We start from the raw sequence: 17,184 nt of genomic DNA, 5'->3' as shown, positions 1-17,184 counted from the left end.
GGAGAAACATGGTTATATGCACATAACCTCAGAAGTATTGTGGATTTTGCTTTTTCTTAGCACTTCAGTCAAGCTTACTTGGCTTGTTTACTGGTGAAATTGGGAAAACGGATCATCTGTGTCACTGAAATGACTTAGAATATCCTACAGTTAGGATGTGTACCACAGCATGCATCAATAAGAGGTCAGCTTAGTCTGTGACTACCAAGGCAAAGCTATCTTTTTGGTAACACAGGAAGCTTTCTTTGATCACCACAATTATTTTGTGGTGATCTCTTAGAATAGAAGAGTAATGGTTACAGCTTTTTTTAGAGTCTCCAGTAGGATAACACTCTAGGGCTTTGAAACTCTAGTCACAGGATAATTTGCCAATCCAAACAAGTGCTGAGTGGTAGTGGGGAGGAGGGCCATTCTTGTGGAGTCAGATGTTGGTTCCAGTGGTTTGGGGTCTCTTCACCTCCTCTTCCTCAAACGATCTTTGCATCAAATACTAACATGTGTTAGGTGTGGTGCAGACATAGCCTTAGCAGACTTCTTGTCTGCCTTTACCAGAAAATAGGGCTGGGCCATGGTCTCTGAGGCTTTCTTGTTACTATACCTAGTGTTTAATTGTTACCCTGTTCCCTTGTGTGATTTTGGTTAGTGTCCTAAACCATTCAGCACTCTGCTAAACAATGCAAGGCCTGGTGTCCCCAGCATCCCTGGAGGACCAGAGCCTGCTTCTGGGGAAGGAGAGAATTTAGTTGTAAGGCCATGAGTACTGCCATGTCACTTGCCCTTAGAGCCAAACAAGCAGTCCCAGTCATGTGCAGTGTAGTAGTATGTGCATAGGCTAATTGTCTTAAAGACTTAGTAGGTTTTAAAAAAAATATGCCTAAATGTGGGAAAAATTTCTAGGGAGGTTGAATGAGCAGTAGTGAGACAGGTGAAAACTCCGTGGGAGTTCTGTTAAATTTCCATTAAGCATTTCAAAACATGTTTAGGTCTTCACAGTTGTCTCAGTGCTGCCCATGGGCTGCCTGTCCTGGTTATCTTTAGCCTACCCAGTCCCTGAAAACGGGTCTATTGATTATACAGAATCAGATGACAAGGGGCTCTACCCCTTTGGTGAGCTTTGAACTTAGGTTCAAAAGTTAGGTTTTGCACGTACATTTGCATAAAACTGCTTGTCAGTGGTGGTGACTATAGTTGTGTCGATGTGGCAGTAAGTCTAGATTTCCCCCCACCCCTTGTTTGGCCCACAAACTTAAGGATTGATGCTTCAGTATGCACTATAGCCTGCTGGTCCCTTAAACACAGGCTGCTGGGAATCCTTTTGATCTCTTCTAACTCACAGTATGGAGAGCAGAGCTCTGTGTTCCAGTGCAGCAAAACTGTTCATGCTGTGGCATTTATTCCTCAGCCACAAGCTGAGCTCACTGCAGGATAAAGGCTTTTTCAATCTGCAGTACAAGACTTTTCTTTGCTGTAAATTCCTTTGATCCCCTTTAATGAAAGTGTCAAATGGTGGGTGCTGCTGTTACCTGGGGAGAGTCACCTGGGTAATAGACCTATTGCTGCTGCTTAATATATGTTAAAGCATGTAGGAAGAACAGTTTTACGCATTCTTTCAAATGGTTCCAGCAGGTGATTAGCTAAGTGTTCCAGAAGGATCTGTATTCTTTCTGCAGAGTCAAAACAGGGTCCTTCCTGGTCTAGTCTTAGCAACGTTGAACTTCACTAAAAATGAATTCTTAATTCTCAGTTCCTTGATGTGCACCTAAGTATAGTGTTAGCTGAGCAATCTTCACCTTTGGTTTTGTTTTTGGTTTGTTTGGGCTTTTCTTTTCCCCTGCTGTCTTTGCAGATAGTATTCACTTCCACAATGATTTGCGGCCTGATTCATTCACTTTTTCCCAGTCTTGCTAGAGAAAAACCACCAAGTATAATGAGTTTTATGGTAACTTCTTTTGTTAAATACACAGAACACTTGACCTTCTTCCATTATTAATGTTTTTTAGATATTCAGTATGTTCAGTATACTCATGATGTTTACAGAATCAGAATGAATACCTTCATGTAGTGCTTCATTTTCATGTTTTGTTTTCTTGGAAATCAGAAACAAAGAAAACTCATCTTCTAAGTTGGCTTTGATTTGTTAGCGTTTTACAATACTTCAGATGGGAGCAGTGTATAAATGCTGATGTATTATTTTTAATGCTGCACGAAGTGTATGGGAATTATTGACCACTAAACATGTAAAGGACCATTTTATTTAAGTTTTGTAACTCTCTCCTCAGATTAACCTGAAAGACAACTTGGGGAAACTCTCTCATATTCTGGAAATAGACCACTTCGCTCTAGTGGTTCATGAACAAATTCAATGTGAGTATGATGTACTGCACTTTGTGAGAGGTAATCTTTGAGTGGTAACAAGAAACAAGTACAAGCATGAGTGTGTAAGAAAGCTTTGAAGAACCCAAATCCTCTTCCTGCATATGTAACTATGTGCTACTAATGCTTCATAAGACTCTAGCACTTTAATACTTGAGGAGTAAATGTTAAATCCATTAATAACTTCACATACTGTAATGTACCTGCTTTTGGAGCAGGTTACTGCGCAGAACCAAATGCCTGAGTCTACTTCACTGTACAGTGGCTTTGTTAGTAGCATTAAGCCAATGAATAAGCTTCTGCAGTTCAACTGATTTTTGCTTCTTCCTACTCGTGTCATGCAACTTCCAGTAGTTCCATCGCAGTGCGTGTCCCAGGTTAACTACGCTTCAATTTTTTGCCTTTCTAAAGCAAAACCTTTATTACCGCTAAATAAAGTTTAGTAAGATCTAGATGTCAGCACTGAGATCACCATCTCGAGACAGCTTAATATTTTTTTCCTGTTTTTTTTTTTAAACTAACTTACTCCCCTTTACTTGATATTTTTCTGCCAAACTCTACTTTTCTTCATTCTTCTCAAAACTCTTTACACTGCCTTCTTTATGAACTGGAAATGACTAAATAAATCTTCAAAGCTAGGGTATGTCACTGTTATATGTGAATAATTATTTTTTCCTGTTTTATCTTCCTTATAGCAGGCAACTTGCAAAATTACAAAACACTGAGAAACTAGACTAAAACCAGAAATAAGACGCACTAGATAAATTTATCTGACAGCTAGCTGAATTATAACTAAATGAAAAATAGTAATCAAATTTGGGCTTGTTCCCTGATAACCTCCATAAGGATGTGCTTTTGAGTCTGTGCTGACTATTTATAAACCTGGAATCTCACTGAAGCCTGCAGTGGAACAAAGATTGAGTAAATGAAAAGTCCAGGACAATCCAGCTGGCTGAACAAACTGAGTATATAAGTAGGCTAAACGTCTTAGTACAGCCAGACTTTAGGAACAAGGAACTTAGACCATGGATAAAGGGCCAGAGGTCACTTGGCCACTTGGTTCTCAGGTCAAAGGCTTAGGCTCACAGTGAAAAATCCCTTGAACCTGTGCTCCCAATTCAGCAATGATTAGATGGTTAATAAGTTTTTTGGGTATACATGGGAAAATGTTGTATTGTGATTTTTACACTAATTCTGTATTTGACAGTGGTGTAGGAAGGTGGTAGTGTTGCATGTCCTTCTCTAGTGGCCCCCGGATAATATCAGTTTGCAGCTGTTTCAAGTAGAGTCACCGAAACTAATGTATGGGGAAAATATGTTTTATAACAGGAGGATTTGATTTGAATTTTCATGTCAAGAAAAGTAAATCTGATGGACCCTTATCCTTCATTCCATAATGTTTCAGTTTCTATATCCCTGTTGTTGAGGAGCCTTTTTAAAATGAAAATTCTTGCCACTTGCTGTGTGACTGTTCGTCAAGATGCCGTTTGGGTTCCCCCTCAATGTACAAGGGTCATCAGTGATAACCAGCTCCACCAACAGGCCCTGACAAGTGGAGCTGGGTTGACTTGGCACCTGCCTTTACAAACAGTGCGGTTAAAACCAAGTGGGATGATGTGGTTTTTTGCCTCCTAAAGCCAGAAACCCTTCTCTGTTTCTGTGCAGATCACACTGATGGTTCCTCCAGTAAGCGGCAAATGGTGTTTGGCATCGTTACAGCCATTGACCTGCTTAACTTTGTGACTGTGCGAGAACGGGAAAGGAAGTCCAGCTAAAGTCGAGTAGCAATGTGGAGCCTCTTCAACAACATTTTGCAATCTCCAACAAAGAATCAGGTTTATTTCTTAGGTAGAATGGTCTGTTCTTAGGGTGTTGGTTTTTTTTTAAATTCTGAAAATAAGCAGTTAGCTATCCTGGTGTCAGCTATACAACCAGTGCATTTTGCTGTATCGCACAGCTTCTGGGGACTTGTTTCTTAATCAGGTTACATGATATTTCTTATCAAGACAATTTATTTTTTTACCTATATATATGTAAAAATATTGCCTAAATTAACTGGTATGTTCCTTCTTGTTATGTCTAAAGTCCGGCTTTCCAAAACATTGTTTTGGATTCATAAACTGTGTTGAAATAAAGAGTTACATAAGCAGAGGCCCAAGAGAGCTCTGGAAAGTTTTGGAATTTTTTTTTTGTGCAGGGGTGTTAAGTTAGGTAATACCTGTATGGAGACAAAAATGGGACTGGGGCATGGGGAGAAGAAAGGGGGATTTCCCTTTGGTGACATCAGTATAAAGCAAGAGGAAGTCCTGAGAGCTGGAGTTGAGGCTTGTTTCAACCAGCTGCTCTGAGGAAAAACTGACTTGAGTGGAAGCCTGACAGTGAAGTGACAAACATGAATGAGTGGCTTTGTTCTACACGGTGCACTGGCTTTCACTGTGAAGACAGACCTTTCTTTTTTTCCAATTTTACCCTGTTAAGTAAGCACAAGTGAAAAGATTAAAAGGCAAGATCAAGCTTCTTGCCTGAAGGTTTTTGAAAATCACACTTTCATCTAGTACCTTCCCCTTACCTCCCCACCCTCTTATTTATCTTAAAGTGCTTCTTCTTATGCCTGTTTTAGAAGAGCCAAAGGTAAACTGTCAAGAGGTGTAAACTCTTTCAAGTCCTGCTCAAGTGCTCCTACGCTGTGTAGCACCTTATTCCAGGACAGAAACCCTACTAATAATTGAATTCACTGTAGGCAAGCTTGGAAGTAACTGGCAAACAGGGTGTGGACTGGTAATGTCAAGAGTACACAAGAGTAACATGCAGTAGGTCTGTGCAGCTACAACTTTTCGCCACTTCTATAACTCTGGCTTCTTCAGTAATGTTTGACTTGCATAGCCATGGCACAGTTTGGCACTAGCAGTCCTGTCCATACGCTGCTGTGCTATTAGTGGTAATAAGTGAAATCACACTGTGGTTACAGGAGAAAAGTAGCTGGTTTTCTTCTTCATAAAGACTGCTCTAATCCTCTTCTGACTGGTCTTTTGCCAAGAATAAAGTTTTTGATCAGCAAGAGTGGCACTTTTCTTAGTTTGTGTCTCTTTCCACTGAAGTAGAAGAATACTATTTAGGCTGGGGTTATTGCTGGTAGGATAGCAAAGTTTTGGGGTTTGTTTTTTCTTTAAAAAAAAAAAAAAAAAAGGCTGAAAGAAGTTGTGAGTCAGCTAAGAGAAAACAAAGGGGTTATTTAAAAATCACAGTTACTACTTCCTGTATATAGATTTATTTCTACCTTGCTGGCCTCCCTATGGCAGTGGAATTTGCTGCACATTTTGCAAGGGTGTGCCCAGAGGAGAGAGGTGGTGGAAGCCGCCCTGTCCCATGTCAGTGCTGAGCAAAGAACATCAAACAGAGCCCATGCAGTTGTGCCTTGGGTGATGCTGGCCTGAGAAGGGAGGCAAGAGCTCAAAGCCAAAGAAGTGACACCAGTGACAGTGTCTGCCTGCCAGCAGTGTGACAGCCTGGTTTGTTTTCTGACTGCTTCTCTCTCACCTTAAATCTGTGAATGTTAAGTACTTTGTTGTAATAATAAAAAACCCAGCTTGGGTGCTCTGACTAGTAGAAAGCTGAACTAGCGTGAGTATCAGATGTTTGTACCTGTGCATTAAAGACATTGTTTTCAAATCTGGATTAGCTTTTCTAGGCTGAACAGCTCTGTCTTACCTCTTGCTGCTTGGCAGAGCCTAATAATTCATCTTTCAAACTATTTTTTAGCTACTTCCCAAGGACTCATAAATAACTTAGCACAGTTAAGGGCAGGGTCTTTGATCTTAGCACTTTTAACATCCTTCATGTTTCTCAGTGTAGAGACAGTCTGTGAATGGTCAGTTGTATCCCTTGAGACATTAGTATTTCAGCCAAGTTTCTAAACTCCTTTCTCAATTATTTCAAATACTGTTGTCAGATATATTTTCAGATCTATTCTTAATTTACAGGGAAGGCTGAGGGACTTATTTCTTTGATTATTTGTATTTTCACTGTATCCATTGATTCCCACACTGTTAAAAGAACCTGTGTACTTCACTAGCTGCTGCTAACTGAAGGATTTGTTGCAATCGTAGCTGCCACTGTTGCTAAATTTTGGCGTTACTGTTGCCCTTGAAAATTTACTTCACTTGCTTTTATCTGATTTTTCCCATTTTCCATCTGACCTTTGGTGTCAGTGGTGGTGGTGGGGGTGCTTAAGTGTTTGGGGTTTTTTTTTCGTTTTATTTTTGTGCCTGTAAAAGTTCCATGTCCCAACCTAACTGAATTCAGCAAAAAATAGGAGGGTAGAAGGAGATTCCCAAAGTTGCTTTCCGAACAGCAGTACAGGAGAGAAGTTAGAGTTGGGGCAGCAGCAGATTAATGGGTAGCTTCACTTGTGACACAGAAAAAAGTGTGAAGATTTTTATTTGCTTTTTCAGTTTACCAATTCATCTGTAGCATCATGAAATCAGGTGGTACTGCTGACTAAGAAAGAAGGAGTGGTTAGAGTCTGAAGCAATCCAAGTAAGCCAAAGTATCCAAGACATCCACCTGTGCCGCTCTGCCTATGTGGTTTGGTAAGAGCAGGAGCTGTCTCCTCTTCTACGCTGGCACAAGGAGGAAACAGTGGCCACCAGCCACTCTTATTCACAGCGGCAACCCTGTTTGACCAGAAGAAATAAATGGAGTTGCTGAATGACTGCAAAACTTTCCAGAGCTCTTCCCTATAGTAGGGATGAAGGCAGCAAAGAGAAGGGGACAGAGTCTCCTGCAAAGTTGAAGTTTCTCTGATGCAGAAGCTCATGAGCGTGATGCTTTTTTGTTTGCGTGAGAATTTTGTTACTAGCCTGGTCCTGGTTAGTAGTGGTAAGGCTGGATTAATGCTTTACTCATCTGTTTCAAATACTATGAGGACCAAGAGAGATATTGCAGTTTGTTTGTTCGGTCTTTAACCTGAAGTTCAAGTCCAGAGCTTGAACAGAACTGTATTTTTTTCTGAAGCGGGTGTCTGCATCTTCTGTTTACCTGTGCTGATTATGCAATTGCTGACTCAACCTGAAAACTATTTTGCACATGGATGTTTGTATCCACAATTTATGCTGTATTTGTTTGTCACTGTAAGAGAATATCAGTCCTTTTGGTCTAATGTTAGCTCAGCAAAAATACTTTCATTTTCTAACCTGAAGACAATTATCCAGTAAAATCTGTATAATATTTTGCAAGCAGTTACCAGGCACTGACTTAAGGATCATTTTGAAGTCATTGTATCCAATATTATTTCCCGCTTCTTCCACAAGCTGTGGCTGACTCCAGAAGTTTGTCTAACTGAGGTTCCTCTAAGCAGCCAGGCCAGTCTCATTCGCTCACCAAGCTCGTCGCTAAATGGTTTTTGAAAATGTCTGCTTGCCGTTATGAATTTCACACAACGTGCTCACTGTCAGGAGTTGCCTACCATTGCCACTGTCATCCAACAGCCTTTCTTACTGCATAGTGTCAACATGCCACCATCACAAAGGAAGGAGTTCTTGTGCTTTAAGGAGCCCAGAAAAATCAATACTGTGCACTGTATTTATTGCACAAATGTTCAATATAAAGAGTTCAATAAAAGCTGTTTGATTGCAGAATGACGCTGGGGTTTTTAATGGCAGTTCAAGTTGAAAGTGTATTGGACGGTAGACTGTAGGAAATTTCTATTGGCTGCAGAGGACCTCTTGCTTTCAGTGTGTGGACTGCAATGCTCTGCAGTTCTTTTCTTCTGTCTCCAGAGAGCTGCTGATGTGGCAGTACTGTTGGTGAGCCAGCCCATGGTCTGCTTCTCGCAGCTGGCTTTACTACAATCCTGGTGTTTCTGTACAGGGTAGGAAAGGAAAGATGTAGAGCTAGGGCTCCGATGCCACTGGTGAAGTTCCTAGAGCAACAGGTGCCTGTGTGGTCAATTGGATAGATATTTCTGAATAAATGCAAGGGGTATGGGCCAGCCTTTGTGGCTGTGGAAGGCAATGTCTTTTGGGAATTATGGTGAAGCTGTAATGTTAAAAAGTGCGTGAATTCAAGGGAAGCGCGTGGGTGGTGTTCTGTGGCTAAGGAGCAGCTGGGAGAAACCGAAGGGACTGGCTGTGCTAGTTCAGAGCTATTTATTTGTGCTGCCACTCAGCATCTTGGTCGATTGTGCAAGTTAAACCAGGGTGAAGGTGGTTTATATCTGCTAGGCAAGTGAGTAAACCCCTCATCCCTTGGGTTTTTGGTCCCCATTTCCTTACGTGGTCAGTCCTTGCTCAACCCCATTCAAATAGCTTGAGACCCTGTCAGCCGATCTCACTGGGACGTTGTTCCGTCTCGCAGAGACACAGGGGAAGGCCGGTGGGTGAAGTGCGGGGAGGTCCTCTGCCTGCCTTGGGTGCCAGGGCCAGTCCTGCGGACGTGCGGCATGAACTTGCTGACTCACTCGCCTGCATGCCAGGTTTTCTTTTATGGGACTCACACAGAGTGCTCTGTCCTCAGCGTTATCTTCTCACTCCTGATCCAGCGTGCTCTCCAGCAGTGTGGGGTGACTCACAACAGACAAATGATACACTAAACTTTCTTTACCTTACACATCCTTTTCATGTGATCAGCTGAAATGCTGTTGTTGCTGGCAGCAATTGCAGATCACTGCCTTACCTTTACCGTTTGGCAGTCTACTCGGAGGCAAAAAGGATCCTGATCTTGCAGTCTGACAAGCAGAAGGCTGACGTCGCTCCCAGGCTCACCCGTGCAGGGAAAAGAGTATTTCAGCAGAAAGGCCAAAGGCTAACAGAGCAGCAGGCAGCAGACGGGGATCAAGTTCCACCTGCCAGCAGGCTAAAGGCATGCCTACCCCAGCCACAGCCCCGGCTCTGTGCTGCTGCTCCTGCCACTGGTCACAAACGGGAGCCGAACCAGTTAAATAACACCCTGGCAAGGTAGATCAGGGGCAGTTTTAGCCAGTGCAGCCATTGAGAGAAACATCCAGGGCTCCTTGGCATGCCCCAAGGGCGTCCCGTTAGCAGCAGCCCCAAGGTTGGAGTGTTGTGCACAGGGAACCGCACTTACCCCGTTTTTGCGGGAGGCAAGACCTTTCCCGACTGCTGAGGCACTGCCTCATGGCACTGCTAGGACTGAGCTGGCCCCGGGTCCGGAGGTGCCCCTCCTTACGGGTCCCCGATGCAGGGAAAATTACTGAGTACAATCTGCTGTACTGGCTCTGGAGATAAACGGAGGACTTCAGTCTGGAAAACTACTGTACAGAAGCAATAAATTCCCTTTGGGAAAAAAAATAAGCACCACCAATTCACACTTGAGTTGCCGATGGAAGTGCCACTACCTTTTGCCACCGTAAAGGCAGACGTGTTTGAGCTTTGCTCATGAAATATTCCTAAAGGTGTTCCTCACCAATACGGGCTTATCAGAAGAGGAGCTGTGGAGAGGGAAGTGGTTGCGCGCAGGCGTGCGGAGGCTCAGCCCCTGGCAGGGCACAAGGAGCCCGGCTCGCACCAGGCTGCTGGTCCCGCTTGCTGTGGGGTTAAATGCATACAGCGGGGATGCTCTGTGTGCTTGTGGGTCCCACAGAGCCCGGGGCCTCTCCCTCAGTCCCTGCCTAAGCTGTGCTGCAGCCGTGCCCGTGCCCAGCCTTGCACCCTGCCACCCATGCTGCCATCTCCCCTGCCGGCGCCCCGGCTTGTCCTCAAAGCTGCCCTAGCGCCGCACAGTGAACTGTGTTGCAAACCATATCGAGCTGAAATGCAGCTTCCCCGCCCCCCCCCCCCCCCCCCCCCCCGTTACCTCGTAAGTGCAATCGGTTTTCTGGTTTGTTTTTCTAGGTGTCCGTAATGGAAAGGGCAATATATGATAGGGATGTCAGGAAGGAGGATGGGAAGGAGGACTGCAGGCAAGGGTTGCTCAGCTGGGTACCCCTGGTGCATCAAACAGTGGCTCCTGCAAAGCAGGACCATCCCTGTGCCTTCCCTAAGGTCGGGAGGAACGATGGAAGAGAGCCACGTGCCGTGGCTATGTCCAACCACTGCTTTGTTTGGTGCCAAATGCCGAGAGTCACCCGGCTGCTGGAGGACGGTGAGCAAGGGGAGAGCCTGCAGGACCTGACCTGTGGCGTGGCAGTAAGAAGAACAGCCAATTCATCTGCCACCACCTTGCTTTAGTTTTAAGAAGAAGCTTACCCCTAGTTAGGGGAAAAGCTAAGTGCTGTTTACACTGCAGGTTGCACTACTCTTTTGGTAGCTAAAAATATACTATAGTTTCTGCAAACAAATAAACCTTCTTTCACACCTGCCCACTCCCAGGCTTTGGAAAGTTGCTGGCCCTTCAAGTGGTAACCAGCTGGATTTGTATGCCCAAACAAACAGAGCAAGTGGCCTGCATGCACCAACCACCCCTATATTCCCCGCATAGTGTGGTATGTAACAGTTCGCGTCCATTGGGAAATTGGAGTGAAGGCAATGTGCTGATTCACAGTGAGACTGCTGCCTTTTGGACCCATCAGGGTACGGGAATGTGCTGATCAGCCCCACGGGACAAGCACAGCGGGTCTGACCTGCGAAGGGTGGGAAACCCAGCGTGTTTGGAGCTGCTCATGCCTTGGGTTCCTTCCAGCGTCCTGCTAAGAAAAACCATCAGGTCTGCTCTTCCCCTGCCTGTCTCTGGAGCATAGCTCTCCCTACAGCCGACCAGCAGTAGATGCACCATCAAAGGAGGCACATCAGATGCACTGAAAACATCTGTGGGTTGTACAAACATGCTGACCTCTCCTGAAACAGGTGGGTGGGAATGGCTTCTTCAACGCAGTTAACAAAAATGTAACTTTTCTAACCCATTTCTGCCTTGGACTGTGACAAACTTGGGCTAGTGCACCCTACACCGAGTACCTCGCTCTGTCATACTCATCCCTCATCCCTACCGAGGTGAGGGAGGCTAGTCAAAAAACACGGTGCTGCTCAGCAGTGTCAGTGGGGTCTAGCCACAGGCAATTAAATTCTTTATCTGTTTTTGGTAAGACTTAAATCATGGGGAGGAGGGCTTAATAAAATCCATATTTTGGACAGATGGCACATGTCATGTTTCAGCTGGAATAGTTTTACACTAAAATAAGGCTTTTACATCAGGTGTGCTGAACAGGTGAAAAATATATTTAACAGCAAATCACATCCTCCTTTTTTCCCAGTTTACCCATGTAATTCAGATAGCGGGTATTATAATTGATATTGCAACTCACAGTCCCATTCAGCTTGACCAGCAGTGCTTTTGACCCCATGTCCTCAGAGCAAAACGGCTTTCTCTGATGGCCAAAGATAAGACAAGAGCCAAGGAAAGCCTGTTCTGCCCTGAATTATCTTCTGGGCCTTCCCAGAACGTTGCTAACCCTTCTTCTGCTGATACCCTATCAAGCCCTACCATGGAGCTTCAACTGCTTTGATGAAGCCATTTTGATTATTAAATTATATGGGAGGGGGGAAAAAAAATGTGGATTTCTTCCCACTTGGTATAGCGGAATCAGGAACATTTTAAAACCGCACTGTCTCCTCTAGGAGAAAAAATCACAGGGGGTAGGGAGTGGATCTGTGGTCACGAAAGATCTCTCCTTCCAAGCGCCCAGAAGTAAAGCCTGAGTGCCGCACCCCTTCTGACGCCGCCGAGATGAGTACTATGAAATTACCTCTGCAGAGTCTTTTTGACGATGCTTTAAAAGCAGAGGCCCTTTCCCGTTACATCTTCGAGTGAGAGCCAGGAGCCGTCCCGGTGCTCTCAGCCGCCTCCATCCTTCCCTGCGCCTCCCTCTCTTTTTATGGCCGCCTGGCCAGTTCTCTCCAGTTGTTGCTTCCCAGCCTGAGGACGCTGCCGTGTAATCAGCGGGATCCTGCAAGGTAAAAGCTGCAAGGTAACCGCTCAGATAAAGGACAGGGTGGTGCGAGCCTGCTGTGGAATAAACAGCTGCGCGACGTCCTCATGTGTTTTTTCAACTTGGTAACGCTTAAGCACAAGCACCGCAGAACGGCAAGGTAAGATTAGGTATCCAAGATTAGGTATCCAAGATTAGGTATCCAAGATTAGGTATCCAAGGGCCACGATTTTATTAGGTGCACAGGCTGTGAAGTGCCTGGTGTGTCTGTGTGGAGTGGAAGAGGGTTTTAAAATGTTCCTGATTCTGCTATACCAAGCGGGAAGAATTCCACATTTTTCCCCCTCCCATATAATTTAATAATCAAAATGGCTTCATCAAAGCAGTTGAAGCTCCATGGTAGGGCTTGATAGGGTATCAGCAGAAGAAGGGTTAGCCAGCCCCCCACGGACCAGCTCCTCCTCTGCCCTTCACTCAGGCACAGGAAAAGCAGGAAAACCCACGTCAAAACGCTCGCCGTCCTCACCCGCCGGGGGTAAAACCGGCTGCCTGCACGCCCGTACGGCTGATGATGCCAGAGACAGACGGCATAGCAGTTCTGGGGATGGTGGTGGTGGGCAAATTGCTTGAGCATTTTCATCAAATTTAGCTAACAGCCCAAAAAAAGGGCATGGGGAAATTTGACATTTAGATCTTTTCGGAAGAAAATGTTTCATTAAAAAAATAATTTGTTAAACCCAGTATTTTATTTCAAAATTATCTTCTGTCTCTCCAAATGCCCATCCATATCTCTATATCATTTTAGGCTGAAAAGGTCTCCATTTCTTGCAGTTTGGTCACTGAAAGGAAGAACCTTATTTTTTACTGTGGCTTCACTTCAAGCAGTCATTGCTTCGGGAGGTAGCCAGGAAGGGATGGCTGGGTTATTCTGTAACTGCAATGCCCAGAAAACACAATTCTTGCCGGGTTTAGGGTTATTTGCAGCCCCTTTGCGAGAGACCTGCATGCTCTGCGTCACATCAGATAGCCCACAAGATTTTTCTACAATGGATTACCTCTGGCAATGTTTTCCAGAGAGTTCATTTATTGCAAAAAGACCAAAGGTAATGTCAATCCTGTGCTAATACCTACAGCAGTCGCATCTTTGAAAGGTTTAATTCCCAAATAACCATTCCAATAAGCCTTATTCTCACCAGATCATCTCAACAGCAGTGAAGTCTCCTTCGCGACTCTGTTTTGGGGGAGCATGGCCCCAGTCTGGGCCCGATGGCTCCATGCACTGCCCCGGCCGTGGGAAGGAGCAGGGAAAGGAGGGACTGAAATTTCTGTGGGCTTCCCTTCTTCCAGTAAATCTGCACCCAGATAATTTCCTAATTGCCCAGCCAGCGTTTGGGAATCACCGTGGAGCAGAAGGCGTTTGCTGCTTTCAGCTGATTTAATAGTAAAGCAGTTGCATGAGGAGCGGGAGCTAGCATGAGAAAGAACGAGGTTTAGGGCTGGAAGTGGTGCGGAGACTAACCCTAGGTTCCCAGTGGACACAGAGAATCCATATCAGACGGCACCTAATGTAGTATGTCATTTCTGTCATTGCTTATGCCCGATCCAGCAAGGCACATGCTGACACAGGCGAGCCGGGTTTAAGCAGCAGGTTAAGTACAAGACATGAAATCAGATCAGAAACAAAATTCTAAAACCGCCACAAAATTGCTGGGGGGTGGGTTGAGAGCACTTCTGAAGAGAAGTATGAATTAAAATGAACAATGACTTGCTTATCTCTTTTTTATATCCCAATCATTTACACTCCGAGAGCAATCAGGTGCTGGGCATAATTAGGTGTGGGGCAGGACCCAATCAGCGTCCCTCCGCAGAGCACTTACCGCCACTCATTGGTGTCCCCTGCCACCGGGCACATATAAGCTCAGCGCTGGAGTGCAGCAAAGGCACTCAGCTGATACACTGAAGGTGGTAAGTATGGCTTATCTATTACTGAACGTGCTGCTTTTCTAATGGCAGATGCATGGGAGCCATGCCTACTAACCAGATAACTTTGTTGTCGTGGAGAGGCTTGAAAAGAGGAGGAATCTGGTAGCCTCTGCTTCTCAGCCTGTTCAAAGGTTGACTCTGCTCCGGGGAGTGTCTGTGCTTTCAGCAAGATCTGAATAAATCTGAAAAACGGGGAGGTTCTGGCTTTATGCTACAAGGTCAGTTGGGCGGTGGAGTGGGTTGCCTGGAGAGCTTGTGCAGTCTCCATCCTTGGAGGGTTTCAAGACCCAGGAGGACAAAGCCCTGAGCAACCTGGTCTGAACTTAGTGCCGACCCAGCTTTGAGCAGGAGGCTGGACTGGGGACCCCCCGAGGTCCCTTCCAGCCTGGGTCACTCTGTGATTCTGTTAAACTGATGTCGCATTTGCCTTACTCGGTGACAGCAATACCATTTCTTTAAAATAAAGCAATAAAATGGCATTTTGTTTTGAATGGGGCAGGTTCACACATAACTCTCTCTGCCCTGCTGAGTTCATCTTATTTTCCCTCAGTCTCTTTAATGAGTGTCCTGATTTTCTTCCTTTTGAAGTTGTCAGTGCAGTCTGATAACCTAATAATTGCAACCTCCTACCTGCAAAGTACTCCATAAACATTAGCCTATGCTCTTTGTTATATATTTTCAGTAAATGGCAGCAGCTGCAGAACTGTGTGTTAGCGTGCTGGGTCTCTTGGCTTGCCTCCCAGCTCCAGTGGATATTTCCATTTATCCTTTGTCCAGTCTTGTGCTGTGTCAAGCTTCTCTATTTAGAAGAGAGTAACGGGGCCATCGCAGGACACCTACAATAGGTCAGACGTATTTGATGGCTGAGCAGACGATAGCTGAAGCTTCAGGCAGGGCTTAGGAGGAGTATTGGGACATAAGTAACAGTTGTGGTAATGAAGAGAGGATGTATCTTCACTTTGTGATATAAGGTGACTTAAAACTGCACTGGAGGCAGTGTGGGGACATGTTTGCACTGGGCATTACTCCTCCCAGCCATCCTTGGCTGTAGTCAGACTGTCCGCTGGCCCCATGCCTCTTTCTGCCCACACTGCCCACCCAGCCTGCGTGTTCATGGGATGTGACTGCTGAGACCGTCAGCAGGGGAGCAGCTCGCTGGTGTCATCTCAAGGCCTCCAGAGGGTACAGGAAGGTCAGATTCTTCCCATCCTGTGGTACCATTACAGGTCATCTGTCGTCTCGCATAGATGATATTGGGGTTCAGGCAATTTTTTAAGGTAACCTTCAGAACCACAGTGGGTTTAGACCTATCGTAATTTAAATATGAATCCAGACCCTGGGCACAGTGATGCAGAGATTTTAGAGTGATTCATAACTGGAGGGACATCTGTGCAGTCCTGCAGCACGATGCCAGGAATTCACCAGCCTTAAGGAGATACGTGAGAAATCCTCCAGCAGAGAGGAACGTAGGTGTTGACCTAGTTGAGGACCAGGTCTTGTTTTTGTTCTCTGGGCATCTAGAAAATACGCCTGTATCCACTTTGGGTGAGTGAACAAATGAAAGCCTCATTCTTGCTCTTTTTTTATATGAGTTGTTAAGGGAACTGAACACAACGAGCAGAAAGCAACCTTATTTTAGAAGGTGGAAAGCCAGTAATGCTCTTCCTTCCATGAAGTCCTCCTGCACCAGCCACCTCAGCAGGGCATGCTGCCTCCCACCCTTGGCTTTAGGGCCAGGCTGGTGGCTCCTGGCAGGGGTGACACGGGGGCCTCTGGCACTCCTCGGCGGTGGCAAGGGAGGTGCTCGGATGCTCCCATTCCCAGGCGTGTGCCCGAGGCGCATCAGGTTCCTCCTGAGCCCCCCGGGGAGGTCGCCCACCCTCACCCAGGGCTCGCAGGCGGCTGTCCCTGCAGCCGAACGTGTGGTGTTGGCTTCCCTTGTGCTCGGCTGAAACGTGAAGCGGGTCTGGGGCCAGGCCCTCTCCGGCGATCCCCGCAGCTTGATGTCGCTCCTGCAGCTCCGCCGAGCTGCCCCATGGGGAAAGATGGGGCACAGGCAGCAGCCGGGGCTGGAGGGAAGAGGGGGATTGCACAGGGTCCCGCAGCCGATGCCGACCTCCCTCGGGGCTGGCACCCACCGCGGCAGGGAGCCATGGGCCGGCAAAGAGGGAAAAGACGCGCAAAAGCAGCCCTAATAATTTCAGCCCCCTGCCTCTCCTCTCTTTCCAAAATGGTTGAGATGGGGATCACCAGAAAAAAAAAAAAAAGTAAAAAAAATACTCGTAAAATCTAGTTTGCCAGCATTTTGGTTGGTAACCAGTGACCTCAGTTGTGAAAGCGTGATAACTGCCTCTGATACACTGCGGCTTATCTCTTCTTTACCCACAAGTGACTTTTGCTCCTTCCCAGTTAATTCATCAGGTAAACAAGGATTTGCTTGGGGAGATACACTCAAGGCCGACACAAATCCTGGCTTGCAAGGAAACGAACATTATTTTTTTTTCCTTTAATCCCTCCCAAGAAGCAACCAGTTTGGGGGTCGGGTGGGAAGAGCACTGGGAGGCAAAGTTTGCCGAGAGATTTTTTTGTCAGCTGCTGGGTCCAAGCTGTTTTGGCATGACCGCCCTGCATCCTCATGGTCTCTAGCTGATTTGTGAGTCTGGGGTCAGTGTGTCTGGAGGAGAAAAGGCAGCTCAGCGCCTGATGTGGAGGTGTCCCGGTGTCCCCTGCCTGCCATCCTGCTTCAGGCTTCGGTCGTGGGGCCAAGTGGAGACACAAGGTTGTTGACCTCCATCTTTGGAGATGCCCTAGGGCTTCTGGCTGAGAAGAAAGCTCGGCCGTGTGCCGTGGGCCATTTCAGTCCTCTGCTATTGCCAGAACAACGGTGTGGTGTATTTCTGTGTTTCAGGGACAGCTCAACAGTCAGGGAGCGAACCAGAGCCCCGTCC

At 46.0% G+C, this 17,184-nt stretch overlaps 1 protein-coding gene across 1 annotated transcript in view; it reads left to right on the top strand.

The window, feature by feature from the left end:
• The window catches only part of LOC126053265 (cystathionine beta-synthase-like protein), a 30,792-nt gene extending 22,783 nt beyond the window's left edge, over positions 1 to 8,009 (top strand). The window contains exons 16-17 of the mRNA XM_049835234.1: positions 2,280 to 2,364; positions 4,039 to 8,009. Coding sequence (XP_049691191.1) covers positions 2,280 to 2,364; positions 4,039 to 4,148 — 195 coding nt within the window. The 3' untranslated portion in view covers positions 4,149 to 8,009. The remainder of the gene's footprint in view (positions 1 to 2,279; positions 2,365 to 4,038) is intronic.
• Positions 8,010 to 17,184: the final 9,175 nt, after the last annotated feature.

Source organism: Accipiter gentilis, chromosome 32 (genome assembly GCF_929443795.1).
Source record: "Accipiter gentilis chromosome 32, bAccGen1.1, whole genome shotgun sequence".
In the NCBI taxonomy this organism is placed as follows: Eukaryota; Metazoa; Chordata; class Aves; order Accipitriformes; family Accipitridae; genus Astur; species Astur gentilis.
This window is presented reverse-complemented; position numbering and strand designations above follow the sequence as displayed.